The sequence below is a fragment of the Salvelinus fontinalis genome, chromosome 10 (genome assembly GCF_029448725.1).
Source record: "Salvelinus fontinalis isolate EN_2023a chromosome 10, ASM2944872v1, whole genome shotgun sequence".
NCBI lineage: Eukaryota > Metazoa > Chordata > Actinopteri > Salmoniformes > Salmonidae > Salvelinus > Salvelinus fontinalis.
Genome location: NC_074674.1, coordinates 7,587,217 through 7,604,398, shown reverse-complemented (window position 1 = coordinate 7,604,398; position 17,182 = coordinate 7,587,217). Strand labels below are relative to the sequence as shown.

At 42.5% G+C, this 17,182-nt stretch overlaps 1 protein-coding gene across 1 annotated transcript; it reads left to right on the top strand.

The window, feature by feature from the left end:
* Window positions 1-1,176: 1,176 nt before the first annotated feature.
* Window positions 1,177-17,178, top strand: abhd11 (abhydrolase domain containing 11). The gene is made up of 6 exons (XM_055935603.1): window positions 1,177-1,591; window positions 3,633-3,768; window positions 4,688-4,861; window positions 6,816-6,986; window positions 10,689-10,870; window positions 11,028-17,178. The coding sequence occupies exons 1-6, from the start codon at window positions 1,464-1,466 to the stop codon at window positions 11,161-11,163; spliced, it is 927 nt and encodes a 308-aa protein (XP_055791578.1). The 5' UTR covers window positions 1,177-1,463; the 3' UTR covers window positions 11,164-17,178.
* Window positions 17,179-17,182: the final 4 nt, after the last annotated feature.

The window sequence follows — 17,182 nt, the reverse complement described above, 5'->3', positions numbered from 1 at the left end:
TTACTACTACACCCAGTCTCTCAATTCTCCATAATAACATGAATAGCTCCAATAGTAGGTCACTCCTATTAGATTTACCAGATGATAAACTATTCAATACAGACAGAGAATCTGAGCATACTATAATTCTAACAGGTTGTATGTCCTCTACCCACTGGAGAGCAACTATTATCACCAACAGTTCAACTGAGTATACTGACAGTTCATCTGTTAGTCTTCTACATATCTGCACATCAAATTCAGGAACATAAACGCCTGCTCCTGTGCGCCCACTATCTTGGTAAAAATGCGTAAAACCTTCCACCAATGTAATTGCCAACCAGTTTCCCTATATCACGAACTTCTGACCAATCTGTCCTGTTCTCTACCAAGGTTAGATCAACAACAGGAACTGGGAGTAACCATGCAGGAACAACCTCAAATTCTCTCATACCACGCTCATCAGCAAGCTTTCCAACCAAAACCACTGCCTTGTCTACTAGTATATTCCCAACAGTCATCTAGAACATTAGCAGCGGGATGGTCAACCTCGAAGACTTTTATCCTAACCCAATAAGCTAATGACAATTTTTATATATCCACGACATCTTACCTGTCTCCACTAGTAAGGCACATATAGATGTTTGATTTACAACTAGGCAAGTCAATTAAGAACAAATTCTTATTTACAATGACGGCCTACCCCGGCCAACGCTGGGCCAATTGTGCGTTGCTCTATGGTACTCCCAATCACGGCCGGATGTGATACAGCTTGGATTCGAACCAATATCCTTTTTGAATTCAAGATGTAATGTGACAAAATGTGGAATAAATCAAGGGGTATGAATGTTTTTTTTGTCAATCGTTTTTCTTAGCTGCTTTTGCAGAGGAAATGTGTTATTGACGAAGGTTTTGAATTGCAATGACTGTGATATGTGGTTGTTTTAACCTTTATCTACCTCAGTTTAATGTAAATCGCTCGACGCTAGTAGATGAGATTGACCAGGATGAAAATATAATTTATGCGTTGTTTGATTGATTAGCAGTTAGGATCTGGCGCCATCTGCTCGTCAACATGTGTTACGTGCTGACTACTGAACGAAAACGTCAGCCCAGACCTGCGTTTTGCGTCATGACGAAAGCATCAGTTTTAGGCCAATTCTGCTCCTCCCACACTTGATTTCCACTAGATAACACAGACACAAAGTCAACCTGGGCTACATCGTCAAAGTGCATGAAACAAATTGCTTTTTGGTCTTAATTTAAGGGTAGGTTAAGATTTGGTTAATGTTAGGGTTACATTTTAAGAATATACTTTTTTTTTAAATAGGCGGGGTTTAGGACTTTGTGACTGTGGTAACTAGTGACGACTCATTCTCTTCTAATGTCAGTCAGAGAATGATTTTCTCTGCTCCGAAATCTGCAGAATAGAAAGCGTATGTTGTCGGTTAGCCTGGAAGTAAACTCAACGAGCCTACCTTGTCATGAGTGTTTTCTGTAGCTTACTCTCGAGAGGACTTCTCTGCGGACGGGCAACATGTCGGTTTGTAACCGGACAGCAGGATTTCAGCGGTGGCGTGCTGCGGATGGCTCGGGCGGTTGGCTCGACCAGGTAACGTTAATGCCCTCTACTTGCTCCAGTCCAGGCTAATAATTTGACAGCGAGTTCACATTCTAGCTAGCTATCTTCTTTAGCTACGTAACGTTCATGTAAATGCACTGAATAACAACATTATAGGATAATTTGGTTATCATCATCGATCTTTATTTGTGCATACTTGTGTTATTTAAGGGTAGCTAGGGTATTTTATTTAGATGGATAGCTAATGGATGTTAGCTAACTAACGTTAGCAGTACACTTGGTTGTGGACTAAATTAATATAGTTCTACATTTTCTGTTGTATGACAAGCAATGTGTGCCCATCCGATGTTGCTTGCATTTTATTGTATTGTGTGTTGTCAAATCTAAAGCCCAATATTTTGCTAGCATTTTATCTAGCTAGCTAACCAGCTAGGCCAGCATTCCAACAATGACCCTGGCCCTACTCAGTATTTGTTTAACTGCCCTAGGTTAGCAATGTAACGTTATGGTAAATCAGTTACATCGTTGAATGAGAGCATCATGTTGACACAGTCAGTTACTTGTTTTGTTTACTACATTTCTTAGCCGAATTCATTACCAAGGATACGTTAACAATTCATTCACGTAATTGTCTCTTTCCTCTGTTGCACCCCAGTGAAGATAGCTAATTTATTATCAAATACACGACATGACCGAAAGTATGTGGACTCCTGCTCGTCGAACATCTCATTCCAAAATTATGGGCATTAATATGGAGTTGGTCCCTCCCTTTGCTGCTATAACAGCCTCCACTCTTCTGGGAAGGCTTTACACTAGATGTTTGGGACTTTCTTTCATTCAGCCACAAAAGTATTAGTGAGGTAGGACACTGACGTTGGGCGATTAGACGTTGCTCGTATTCCAATTCATCTTAAAGGTGTTCGATGGGGTTGAGGTCAGAGCTCTGTGCAGGCCAGTCAAGTTCTTCCACACTGATCTTGACAAACCATTTCTGTATGGACCTGGCTTTGTGCACGGGAGCATTGTCATGCGGAAACAGGAAAGGGCCTTCCCCAAACTGTTGGCACAAAGTTGAAGCACAGAATTGTCTAGAATGTCATTGTATGGTGTAGCGTTAAGATTTCCCTTCACTGGAACTAAGGGGCCTAGTCCGAACCATGAAATACAGCCCAAGTCCATTATTCCTCCTCCACAACTTTACAGTTGGCTCTATGTATTGGGGCAGGTAGCGTTCTCCTGACAACCGCCAAACTCAGATTCTTCCATCGGCCTGCCAGATAATGAAGCGTGATTTGTCACATGAAATGCTTATTACAAGCCAACAGTGCAGTTCAAGAAGAGTTAAGAAAACATTTATCAAATAAACTAAAGTAAAAAATAATAAAAAGTAACACAATAACAAGGCTATATACAGGGGGTTCCCGAGTCAATGTGCAGGGGTACAGGTTAGTCGAGGTAATTTGTACATTAAGCCAGAGAATGCGTTTCCACTACTCCAGAGTCCAATGGCGGTGAGCTTTACACCACTCCAGCCAACGCTTGGCATTGTGTATGGTTATCTTAGGCTTGTGTGCAGCTGCTCGGCCATGGAAACCCATTTCATGAAGCTCCCGAAGAACAGTTCTTGTGCTGCGTTGCTTCCAAAGGCAGTTTGGAACTCAGTAGTGAGTGTTGCAACCGAGGACAGATGAGCTATGCTCTTCAGGACTAGACAGTCCCGCTCAGTGAGCTTGTGTGGCCTACCACTTCGCAGCTCAGTCGTTGTTGCTTCTAGACATTTCCACTTGACAATAACAGCGTTTAGTTGACCAGGGCAGAAATTTGACAAACTGACTTGTTGGAAAGGTGGCATCCTATGACAGTGCCACGTTGAAAGTCTTTGAGCTCTTCAGTAAAGCCATTCTACTGCCAATGTTTGTCTATGGAGATTGCATGGTTGTGTGCTCGATTTTATACACCTATCAGCAACGGGTATTGCTGAAATAGCCGAATCCACTAATTTGAAGGCATTTACACATACTTTTGTGTGTATGTTAACTCTAACAATGTATTATTCTATTGTCTGTTGCAGCCCTGTGAACCTAACCTATGACGTGTTTGACGGGACAGGGGACGGCACCCCCCTGGTCTTCCTCCATGGGCTGTTTGGCAGCAAGTCCAACTTCCACTCTATAGCTAAGTCCCTGGTGCAGAGGACAGGCCGAAAGGTAACGCATAGTCTCACAAGGCAGACAACTGTTTCAGAAATATTACATGGGCGGCAGGTAGCCTAGTGGTTAAGAGCGTTGGGCAGGTAACCTAAAAGAGTTCTTTGGTCAAATCCCCGAGCCGACTAGGTGAAAATTGGTCAATGTGCTGTTGAGCAAGGCACTTAACCCTATTGCTCATCTAAGTCGCTCTGGATAAGAGTGACTAAAATGTAAATGTACAATTATTTATCACAAAGAGCAACACATGTTAATGTTAAAGATTGTAAATCCAGGATGGCTAACACATGAGGAGGGGGGATACACTAGGCTATGTATGCCTTGGTCTTAACTGATATATTTCGCTCTAAACAACCAGGTAAATAATAAATCGGAATTTAGTGTATAGAATTGATCTGAAACCATGCTGATAAGGCTCAGTTATTCTCTCACATACAGCCAGTTATGCACCACTCTGGTCTTCGAGTGTGGCTGTTTTATTCATGCTTTCTATTTGGTGAGGGTTGTGAAACCAGATATGTGTACCAATCAGTGACCGTAATGCAGTTCAGTGCCAGTAAGAAATTAATACCAGCAGGATTATGGCCTGTACCCTCCTCCCACCCTACGCTCCCTCTCCTCCCACCCTACGCTCCCTCTCCTCCCACCCTACGCTCCCTCTCCTCCCACCCTACGCTCCCTCTCCTCCCACCCTACGCTCCCTCTCCTCCCACCCTACGCTCCCTCTCCTCCCACCCTACGCTCCCTCTCCTCTCACCCCAATGAAACCCTACTGTCCTTCCTTTCAATGAGTGATCACAGAGGACTGGACTGTAGTCTTCTATCTAGCCTACAGCCCTGTGCCCTCCCTCTTCTCCTCCCCTCCATCTCCCTCCTCTCCACCCCTCCCTAGTGTCCTAACTGTCCTTTGTCCAGTCAGGTGCTGACGGTCGACGCCCGTAACCACGGTACCAGCACACACAGCACCGATCTGACCTATGAGGCGATGACCAATGACTTGACGCACTTGCTTGCCCAGCTGCACATCGGGAAGTGCGTCCTGATTGGCCACAGCATGGGGGGCAAGGTCGCCATGACTACGGCCCTGTCGCAGGTGAACAAACGAACGACCCCGGAACATCAATATGAATCCTTACTACACTGTGGTCTCTGTGCCGCTTGAAGCTGCACTAATTACATTAGAAACCTGCAATGATTACTGCTGCACTGTACCATGGGAAAGTGACTGCCCATCTCGCCTTACTTCCTGGATCCAGTCCCAATACTTTTTTTGAATGTACTTTGAGATTATATCATCAAATTCACGGAAAAACAGTCATTTAGGATATACAGTGCATTCGGAAAGTATTCAGACCCATTTTTTTAAACATTACAGCCTTATTCCTCATCAATCTACACACAGTACCTCGTACTGACAAAGCAAAAATACATTTGCCAACATTTCTGAAAATCATTTTTTTTTATGCAAAAAAATGAAATGCACATTTACATAAGTATTCAAACGCTTCTCTCAGTTGTCTGAAGCACCTTTGGCAGCGATTTAAAGTCTTGAGTCTTCTTGGGTATGACGCTACAAGCTTGGAGCACCGGTATTTGGGGAGTTTCTCCCGTTCTTCTCTGCAGATCCTCTCAAGTTCTGTCAGGTTGGATGGGGAGAGTCGCTGCACAGCTATTTTCAGGGCTCTCCAGAGATGTTCGATCGGGTTCAAATCTGGGCTCTGGCTGGGACAAAAGGAGAGACTTGTTCCGAAACCACTCCTGCGTTCTCTTGGCCGTGTGCTTAGGGTCGCTGTCTTGTTAGAAGATGACCTTTCGCACCGGTCTGAGGTCCTGAGCGCTTTGGAGCAGGTTTCTTTAAGGATCTCTCTATACTTTGCTCCGTTCATCTTTCCCTCGATCCTGACTAGTCTCCCAGTCCCTGCCGCTGAAAAACATCTCCACGGCATGATGCTGCCACCACCATGATTCACCGTAGGGATGGTGCCAGGTTTCCTCCAGATGTGACGCTTGGCATTCAGGCTAAAGAGTTACATTTTGGTTTCATCAGGCCAGAGAATCTTGTTTCTCATGGTCAGAGTCCTTTAGGTGCCTTTTGGCAAACTCCAAGCAGGCTATCATGTGCCTTTTACTGAAGAGTGGCTTCTGTCTGGCCACTCTACCATAAAGGCCTGATTGGTGGAGTGCTGCAGATTGTTGTCCTTCTAGAGGTTTCTCCCATCTCCACAGAGGAACTCTGGAGCTCTGTCAGTGATCATCAGGTTCTTGGTCACCTCCCTGACTAAGGCCCTTCTCCCCTGATTGCTCAGTTTGGCCAGGCAGCCAGCACTAGGGGGAGTCTTGGTGACTCCAAACTTCTTCCAGTTAAGAATGATGGAGGCCACTGTGTTCTTGGGGACCTTCAATGCTGCAGAAATGTTTTGGTACCCTTCCCGAGATCTGTCTCGGAGCTCTATGGACAATTCCTTCAACCTCATGGCTTGGTTTTTGCACTGTCAACTGTGGGACTTTAAATAGACAGGTGTGTACCTTTCCAAATCATGTCCAATCAATTGAATCAAGTTGTAGAAATCTCAAGGATGGTCAATCGAAACAGGATGCACCTGAAATCAATTTTGAGTCTCATAGCAATGGGTCTAAATACTTATGTAAATAAGGTATTTCTGTTTGATTTTGAAGTTTGCAAAAATTTCTAAAAACCTGTTTTCGTTTTGTCATGGGGTTTTTGTCATTGAGGAAAAACGATCAATTTTAGAGTAAGGCTGTAATGTAACAATGTTGGGAAAAAGTCAGTATGAATACTTTCCAAATTCACTGTATACGGTATATAAAATGATATTCACATTCGTGGGTGAATTTACTTCTACTCTATGCCTCTTAAGAAGATTTTAGAAACTGAAGTGGTCACACTTTCCCATTGTATAGAGAAGGCAGAACTCATTTCTTCCTCTTCTCCCTCTTCTCTCCCTCCTTCTACCTGTCTCTTCATCGCTCTCCCCCTCACCCCAATCACCCCCTTTTCCTTCCTTTCCCCATATATCTCCCGGTAGCCTGGCCTGGTGGAGAGGTTGGTGGTGGTGGACATCAGTCCAGCCCAGACCACCACCCGTACCAACTTCCACTCCTACATCCAGGCCATGAAGGATGTGAAGATCTCTAGCGACATCCCTCGCTCGACTGCCCGCCGCATGGCCGAGGACCAGCTACGCAAACTGGTCAAGGTTAGGGCAAGCTCCTCACTGGCTATCACTACTGTTATTACTACCAGGGTTCACACTACTGTTATTAATACCAGAGCTGCATTCGAATACCCATACTGTATACTAAATACTTAATGACTATGTACTATTAGTTCATTTTAGTATACTGTTATCCTTTCAGTTAAGCGTACTAGCGCTATGCCTGTCTACCTGAAGTTGATTATGTTGCTATGCAACCTCTTGCTAGCTTGTTAGAGTAACAAATTACTAGCTGGACATCTTATGACTTTGGGTGTGTTTGTAAATTCAATCTGGAGTGCCAGCGTATGCTCTGGGTGTTCGTAAATTCAGAGTGTTTTGTTCTCGGAGCGTTCAGAGCGCACACTGGCACAATCAGACTCGAGTGTTCTGAAATCGGAGTAGATAGCCAGAGTGAATTTACGAATGCACTTAATTAACAATGTCCATTGAAAGCACAACAACTATCCCGCTGAGCTAAGAATGACGTGAATAATCAAGTCAATAAATGTTGGATAGTTAGCATGTAGTTAATATACTTGCAAGTTCGATGTATTAGTAGCCAACTAACGTTAGGTAGCTAGCTAGCATACGGCACATACTGCTGTAATGATTTTTATTTTATTTTTCTCGTTATTTTACCAGGTAAGTTGACTGAGAACACGTTCTCATTTGCAGCAACGACCTGGGGAATAGTTACAGGGGAGAGGAGGGGGATGAATGAGCCAATTGTAAACTGGGGATTATTAGGTGACCATGATGGTTTGAGGGCCAGATTGGGAATTTAGCCAGGACACCGGGGTTAACACTCTTACGATAAGTGCCATGGGATCTTTATTGACCTCAGAGAGTCAGGACACCCGTTTAACGTCCCATCCGAAAGACGGCACCCTACACAGGGCAGTGTCCCCAATCACTGCCCTGGGGCATTGGGATATTTTTTTAGACCAGAGGAAAGAGTGCCTCCTACTGGCCCTCCAACACCACTTCCAGCAGCATCTGGTCTCCCATCCAGGGACTGACCAGGACCAACCCTGCTTAGCTTCAGAAGCAAGCCAGCAGTGGTATGCAGGGTGGTATGGTCCTGGTCAGTTATGTTATGCGGTCCGTAAAGGATAGCGTAGCTAACATATTGTCAGTCAACATAACGTGGAATGTATTTGAAAAGTCATTACTTTACTAAATTGCTAAACATTTTCTTAACATTTGTTGTAATTGGTTAAAGCAATGAATTTGTATCTGCTCTCATTGAACTTGGGCGGCATATTTTCCGGCATTTTCTTCAAATCTGAAAATGTTCTGAAGCCACGCCCATTTTCTGAAGAATTGTGTTATGCGCCCTAAAAGCACGGAAATCGTGTCCACTGCTTGTATACTTAGTATTTTGGCGAATGTAGGTCGACATCCGGGAACTTTTGGCATACTAACTGTATCCATACTATGACCAATAAGCATAGTACATACAGTTGAAGTCGGAAGTTTACATACACTTAGGTTGGAGTCATTAAAACTCATTTTCAACCACTCCACAATTGTCTTGCTAACAAACTATAGTTTTGGCAAGTCGGTTAAGACCTCTACTTTGTGCATGACGCAAGTAATTTTTCCAACAATTGTTTACAGACAGATTATTTCACTTATAATTCACTGTATCACAATTCCAGTGGGTCAGAAGTTTACATACGCTAAGTTGACTGTGCCTTTAAACAGCTTGGAAAATTCCAGAAAATTATGTCATGACTTTAAAAGCTTTTGATAGGCTAATTGACATCATTTGAGTCAATTGGAGGTGTATCTGTGGATATATATCAAGGCCTACATTCAAACTCAGTGCCTCTTTGATTGACATCATGGGAAAATCAAAAGAAGTCAGCCAAGACATCAGGAAAAAAAACTGTCGACCTCCACACGTCTGGTTCATCCTTGGGAGCAATTTCCAAACGCCTGAAGGTACCACGTTCATCTGTACAAACAATAGTACGCAAGTATAAACACCATGGGACCACAGCCGTCATACCGCTCAGGAAGGAGACTCGTTCTGTCTCCTAGAGATGAACGTACTTTGGTGCGGAAAGTGCAAATCAATCCCAGAACAACAGCAAAGGACCTTGTGAAGATGCTGGAGGAAACAGGTACAAAAGTATCTATTCACATTAAAACGAGTCCTATATCGACACCACCTGAAAGACTGCTCATCAAGGAAGAAGCCATTGCTCCAAAACCGCCATAAAAAAGCCAGACCACGGTTTGCAACTGCACATGGGGACAAAGACTGTACTTTTTGGAGAAATGTCGTCTGGTCTGATGAAACAAAAGTAGAACTGTTTGGTCATAGTGACCATCGTTATGTTTGGAGGAAAAAGGGGGATGCTTGCAAGCTGAACACCATCCCAACCGTGAAGCACGGTGGTGGCAGCATCATGTTGTGGTGGTGCTTTGCTGCAGGAAGGACTGGTGCACTTCACAAAATAGATGGCTTCATGAGGAAGGAAAATTATGTAGATATATTGAAGCCACATCTCAAGACATCAGTCAGGAAGTTAAAGCTTGGTTGCAGGGTCTTCCAAATAGACAATGACCTCAAGCATACTTCCAAAATTGTGGCAAAATGGCTTAAGGACAACAAAGTCAAGGTATAGGAGTGGCCATCACAAAGCCCTGACCTCAATCCCATAGAAAATTTGTGGGCAGAACTGAAAAAACATGTGCGAGCAAGGAGGCCTACAAACCTGACTCGGTTACACCAGATCTGTCAGGAGGAATGGGCCAGAATTCACCCAACTTATTGTGGGAAGCTTGTGGAAGGCTACCCAAAACTTTTGACCCAAGTTGAACAATTTAAAGGCAATGCTACCAAATACTAATTGAGTGTATTTAAACGTCTGACCCACTGGGAATGTGCTGAAAAAAAGAATTCTCTATTATTCTGACACTTAACATTCTTAAAATAAAGTGGTGATCCTAACTGACCTAAAACATGGAATTTTTACTAGGATTAAATGTCAGGAATTGTGAAACTGAGTTAAAATGTATTTGGCTAAGGTGTATGTAAACTTCCGATTTCAACTGTATGTGACAGTAGTGTAGTGGCCTGAGGGAACACAATGTGTTTTAAAATGTAATGTCAGGTAATACTTTAAGGTGTGTGTGTATATAACTACCTTATGTTCATGGAACCCATAAGGCAGCAGCTAATAGGGATCTTTAATAAATACAAATACTAATGTTAATACCACCCAGGGTTCACACTACCTGTCACTATCATCTCACTACAACAGTAGCAACCGACTCGTCTGACAGCTGAACGGCTATGTAATTGAACATACAACTACTGTAATGAAGTAGCGAATGTAAAACATAATACCATTTTATTGGCAAAATGCAATTCCTGGGAAATTATGCAAATTAACCTATAGAGCGATCAGCATGACCAGCTAACCGATTTAACTGTTAGCATCCCTAGTCCTTGGAGAATGAATGAATGCATGCGTTGTGAAACCAAATGGATATAAAACAGTCTTCAATTGGTTGTTGACTAATCCCCAAGCACCATCTAAAGGGCTTTGGAATTGAGTAAAAAGCATTATTATATACTGTAAATCCAGTCCATTGAAATACCTTTTTCTTTTGAAACCAAAGAGAAGGCATTTGGAGGACATACCCAGGGATAGTGTGTTTAGTAATGGTGTTTCTTCCTGTGTTCAGGAGCGCTCAGTGCGCCAGTTCCTGCTGACCAACCTGGTGGAGCAGAACGGACACTACGCCTGGAGAGTCAACCTGGACGCCATTGCCGCGCACCTTGATGACATCATGAGCTTCCCTACCTTCGAAACCACATACGAGGGCCCCACCCTCTTCCTGGGCGGAGCCAGTTCTGCCTACATCAGGTATAAGATGTCCTCTGTCATACAGTTTAATAGCTGTCATTGGTGTAAGACTGCTTTGTAATATTTCAACTATGATTTAATTTTGTCTTCTGTTTCTCTACTTTCACTCTTCTCTCTTCCATCTTTTGCCTCTTTCGCTCTGCTCTCTCCCTCTCAGTTCTGAGGACTATCCAGAGATCCAGCGGTTGTTCCCCTGTGCAGACATCCAGTACATCCCAGACGCCAGCCACTGGATCCACGCAGACAAACCCCTGGACTTCATCAGCTCCATCAGCTCCTTCCTGCAGCCCTAACCTACCCTGCTCCAACCCTGTTCACCCACCACCACCTAATTACTAACCCTACCCTGCTCCAACCCTGTTCACCCACCACCACCTAATTACTAACCCTACCCTGCTCCAACCCTGTTCACCCACCACCACCTAATTACTAACCCTACCCTGCTCCAACCCTCTCCACCCACCACCACCTAATTACAGGACAACCACTGGCCTTTAACATTATTCACACTAATATGGCACAGCACAAAGCCACTATTATCCAATGGCGGAAAAGATCAAGCTCCAAAGGGCATTCTGTGTTGCGAAGGCTCTGAGGGTGTCTGTCACTGCTGTTGCCTATACTCATCAAAGTTCAAATAATTGTTTGACCTTTCCAACGTATGTGCGTGGTGTTCTCGCTGTGAGCAAAACGCCTTGTGCGAATAATGTGAAAGGCCTGTTAGGCTCCGCCCACTCACACTGTGGTCCACCTCTTCAAATAGCCAGTAGGTAGAGCTTCAAACCAGAGGAGGCACAGCCATCTTAGTAGACAATGCTAATATTGCTAACCCTGGACCAAACTCATTCTTTCTTTCCATGCTGTTTATCTTGCGCTTAAAGGAGCTGTATAGAATGGAATGTATGGAAAATGCCCTTAATATATCTATAGTAATAGTGGAATGATAGTGTTTCATCATTTTCCTTCCCCAAGAAAGGTTATTGGGCTCAAACAAAATTGCATTCTAATGGTGCAGCCTTCTTATTGGTCAACAAAAGACAGACCTTCTCTTGTGAAATTGACAACGAGTTACATATAGCTCCTTTAACCGCCATATTGTAATACAATCAAGGATTTGTGTAAATGTATTACCGTACTTAATATGTAAATAGTAAGAAAAGTAGGTAGTTGGGTAGTCAGAGGTTGAGATTATATTTAAAGTAGATAGATTGACAGTTTGTTTTTAAATGAGGGAGTTGTTTTAGGTATGAGTTACTAATCCAAAGATCCTCTCGTCATTGTTGCACAGTACCATTCTACTCTAATCAGGTTGATGTAAATCAGCATTGAAGAAAGTCTTCGAGCCAGGTCTTATATAGTCTAGTCTGGACATGTTCTGTATGTATCTGGCTACGTCTCAAATGGCACCCTGTATCCCATATAGTGCACTAGTTAAAGATGCACTATGCGGAAACTGCTGTGCCATTTCCTGGTTTTAAAAATTCTAATAGTTTGCCTAATTTCAGTTTGTGACAAATAGAAAAGTATAGTGTAGAGAATCATTGTACCATCTAAACTGCTGTGAAATATCTTTTCCATAACCTAAAATATTGTATTTGTTAGCTGTTTGAAACTGGTGTACAAATCTGAAAGTAAAAGATGCAAAAATTTAACTTAAGCATAGAAATAGTGCACATAGAACAGATCTACCACTTCTTAGGCTTGCTTTCAATGAGAGTGACAGATCTATAACTCACATTTTTGTGAATTTGGTCAGATCGCCCAAAAATGTACATATTGCAGCTTTAGAAGCAGTGCACTATGTAGGGAATAGGGTGTCATAACAGCCTTAATACAGTGCACTATGTAGTCCAGGGATGTCACTCATTCCACTGAGTGCCGAGTGTCTGCAGGTTAAGACCTAGACAACCAGGTGAGGGGAGTTCCTTACTAATTAATTACCTTAATTCATCAATCAAGTACAAGGGAGGAGTGGTCCTCCGTGGAACGAGTTTGACACGTGTGACGAAGTGCAACAAGGAAATAGGGTGTCTAATTTGAGACGATGCCTGAGATACATCGCAGCTCTAGCCCTACAGTATGGGGAATATGGTGTGATCTGTAAAGCAGCCAGACTCTGGGATGGGTAGACTAGAGGGGTGATTCAGCAGGGAGCTTGGCAGAACAGGAGGGTTGGCGATATAGAAATATAATCTCATTCTAGTTCTCTGGTTGTAACCCTGGTTCATAATACTAGCTGAGAAGTGAAGCCTGGCCTGAAGACAAGCAAAGCGGAGAGAATGTAAAGCACAGCTAAAGCATTATTTACAAAGCATCTCGGAGTAGGAGTACTGATCAAGGATCAGTGCCCCCCCTGTTTTTGCCTGATGACTCAAATTTAATTATTCCGCTGCTCTATCGTTCGCTACATACTTCAGTCTGACTGCCATCATTAACCAGGCATGTTTCCATCCAACATTTTTTTTATGCGAGTAAAGTACATGTCGGATAAAAAAAATGCCACGATAGCCTTGATGGAAAAAGCTAGTTTGTCAGTGAACTTTCCAAATGTAGACAAAACAAAATCGCTAGACAAGGTGGGATCTTTTGGTGTCGTAAAATGTATTATGCGAGAACTGGGGGTCCTCCCATTACGACTCGGGAAAGCATGCAGTTTATTAGGCTTTATATGAAATCAGTTATGAGAAACTTCACATGGTGGTGAAAGTGCAAGGTGATTAGCTTGATGCTGCTTTCCAATAAATATCGAGGGTCTTATTCTAGTGACATGATGATTGATGTTTGGCTGCCGTTTGAAAAAAAAAAAAGATCTTTCTCTTTAGTCCATAATTTAATCATGCAGGCCAGTTTTCACCAACCGGTCTATCTTCAAGGCATTCCTAGTCGATCACCAAACATTTCTGTAGAAGATCCAACGTTAAAGGCTGTGGTAAAGGCTTGCGCTCCTTTTAAATTCATGTTGCGCTGTTGGCGAGATGTGCGCTTGATTTGAGAAGCAAAGTTCCCATTTTTAACCATTTCAGTTGTCTGAAAAGTTAAACTGGGACCGGGAGATATGTGGTTAAATCGAGTGCGCCTACTTGGGTGGCCAATCTGATATCAAATCACAGTGCCTACAGAGCTTCCACAACACCAGGCCATAGCAAGGTTTGATACTAGTCTAACTTAGATGTAATAACTTGTCAAACCATGACCACAGAGAGACTGTCAAAGAATACAGCAAAGAGCTGCTCTTTTTATGAGCGAGTTCATGTTAAAAATATGTATTCAGCACTATGCTCAGCTGTGCCTTGCCAGTGCTACACCAACTGATCTATTTTGTTATCAAATCTCAAGTTTTTAAATATTGGCAGGCTAGGCATATAGCCGATATGCTGTGATAATGTATTAGGCCTACTGCACAAACATCATTCTTACAGTACTGTTTTTATTGGGTTAATGTTTCATTTTCTTAAGTCATGTTAAAAAAATAAGTAATCCTGAGCGGTATCTCATGTTGCGTTTTGACTGCGAAAGTGATCTTGACTGAGAAAAGGTTGGTGACCACTGAGCTGTTGACTAAAGCCAATACCAGAGTGGCCACATTCGCTATATAACGCAACATTTGTTTGTGACAAAACCATCAGTAGGCCTAGAGTTGAAAGTGCCATGGAAACCCATTTCACTTTTTTATTCGGTACATGTGAATCTGCAAAAGGTATTTTTATGTGCACTACATCACGCACAGCCTTTAATCCACAAGTCCATTTGATGGAAACTCATCTCTGCAGATTTAAATATTCACATGAAAATCTGTCGCCAATTGGATGGAAACCTAGCTATTGAAGTCGTTTGCGATGATATCAAAATGAGGGGTGTTGTACTAAACAAAGTAATCAGCGATTGGCTCATCCAACCTCTGCTTTAACCGTGTGTGTTCTGGCTCTGGCCCAACCCATCTGTTTCTGTGACCAATCAGAACGGTTAGAATGTTTTTCTGTTCTAGAAATCGTTGTGGAAGTACTCAGATTTAGACTCATTGTGGAGAACAAATTAACACCCGTGGGTGTGGTGTAGCGTTTGGCTGGAGCAAGGAGCTTGGATAGCCAGGCAACCCCTGGGGGGGAAAGAATATACATATATATCCTACATCAGCACTCCTACAATGCTTTATGAATACGGGCCCTAATTGTTTTATATTAGAAGTCTGGACTAAAGACAGGACCTCTCAAGCAGAGGGAATGTAAAGTACAACTGCAGCTCTGAACCAGAGATTAGGGTGCTGATCTAGGATCAGTTTTGCCTTTTTAGATCATAGTGAATAACATATGAACAAAGGGTGAACCTGATCCTAGATGAGCACTCCTAGTCTAAGAAGCTTTATGAATAAGTGCTCTGGTTCTGTCTGAAAGGACATGTGGATTTAGCACCTGATGTCAGTGAAGGAACATCTACGGCTCCCCAGGGAGATCGGGGCTGTTGTGTTGCTGTGTGCAATCACTTTTATACATGGGGTTAATTTGTGTGTTTTGTGTGTGGTATGTTACTAAGCCTGTGGGAATTAGCCAGAAAGGAGAACAAAGGGGTAAAATGATTGTTACCGAATGGAATAAGACATTAAGTGAAAGCACACAGTGTAGCTGTGTTAAAGCTGTGTTTTTTTTGGTATTTTATCCTCAGCTGGGGGGAAAAGGTGTTGCAATTGATGCAAACGCTTAGTAAATCTGACCCTTAAGTCTTTGGAATTAATTTCAGTATTCTTTTCAATGATGTGTAAAGGTAGTTTTTTTGTGTGTCGTACTACTCGATTACATGTAGTGTAACATGTTGTTTTTTGACCTTTTTTATAGTGCGATGTCATTCAGATAGCTAAATAGCTACCTTTCTATGCCATTTAAGCGCTAATAAAGCTATATCTTTCCAGGTACTGTATTATCTCCTGTATCTCCCAGGTTAGACTCTACAGCAGAGGGGGTCCTACTCTGGTCCTGGGGAATCTACTGGACCTGCAGGGTTTTGTTCCAGCCCTACACTAACACACTCGGGGTCCTGACTCCCAACACTAACACCTTATTCAACTAATCAAGTTCCAGACAGAAGACCATGAATAGTTGATTACTTGAAACTGGTGTGTTAGTGCAGGGTTAGAACAAAAGCCTTCACTCTCTAGGACTGGAGTTGGAAAACCCAATGCTCTACACTGGGTAATATTCTCTACTCTTCTGTGTTGTGAGTGGCCATTTTGTAAAAATGAACTGTGTACTCTGTTGTTTGTGATAATCTACTAGCGTCTGTTTCAATGGTCATTTATTCAAGTATATGAATCACTTTAACTCTGTAGACGAAGGCTGCATTTACACAGGCAGCCCAATTCTGATATTACGCTGCTAATGTCGTTTGACCAATCAGATGTTTTGGCAAAATAGCAGAATTGGGCTGCCATGTTTTAGTGTTTATGGGTATGTCAGATATGCTGCAAAATAATCTCTAACTCATATTGTTCTTAATCTTATCAGATTTCCTCTGTGGTCAGGTTTGTTCTTCAGTGAAATGTTTTGGTGCTTGTGTGTATGGGGAAAAGTACAATCAAACAGTGATACTGCAGCTCAGTAAGTCTGTCTGCCTCTGAGGCTTTTTTTTCTTTTCATCTCTGTAAAATTTGTAACAAGTTTTCCGCAGTTAACCAGCAGCTCTGAGACTGGTCTCCGTGTTGCCAGTTATGTATATTTTATCACAGGGACTTATAGCCCCAAAAGGGTTCTAGTGTGTTTATAATTTTTGTAGTTGAAAGTTAAACAAAAAGTGTACTCCGTTGGATGCCAGGTTTGAATAACTAAAGATATCAGAATGGTTTGTGTTGAACTAGCTTACCCTTGTTTTAACTAAAATAGTTTGGTGGTTGAGTAGCTAGGCAATCCCCTACTAATCATACTCAGACCCCAGGGTTCATATTGGCTTTCTGTTGGTCAAGAATGTGTCTATTGAACCTGGGTTGATGGGGTTTGCACTTTTGGGACCATTCCATTGGTTCCATTAACACTGTACAAGCTCAATCAAGCGCACACCTAAAGTAAACCAATACTATTTTAACCCCGTTATGAGGTGAAATGTTGGTCAATTTCAACACGGCTAAATAAAACAAACAGTAATTTAGTCTATTTTACTACGAGCATGCCTTCTCTTGTTCAGTTGTCGATAGGCCTATGCATTTTAACTTTGCCACAGTAACGTTCATTCGATGTCATGTAGTTGTGAGATACATTGGGTGAATAATTGAGATATTAAATTATGTATTACTGATGTATATTAAAATTGAAGGGGAAAAAACATGTG

What these genes read in the sequence shown, in the direction of transcription:
- abhd11 (XM_055935603.1), top strand. Translation starts at nt 1,464, where the DNA reads ATGAGTGTTTTCTGTAGCTTACTCTCGAGAGGACTTCTCTGCGGACGG. An exon ending in TGCAGAGGACAGGCCGAAAG is followed by an intron (nt 3,769 to 4,687) that starts GTAACGCATAGT and finishes TTGTCCAGTCAG; the next exon opens with GTGCTGACGGTCGACGCCCG. An exon ending in AGCTACGCAAACTGGTCAAG is followed by an intron (nt 6,987 to 10,688) that starts GTTAGGGCAAGC and finishes TCCTGTGTTCAG; the next exon opens with GAGCGCTCAGTGCGCCAGTT.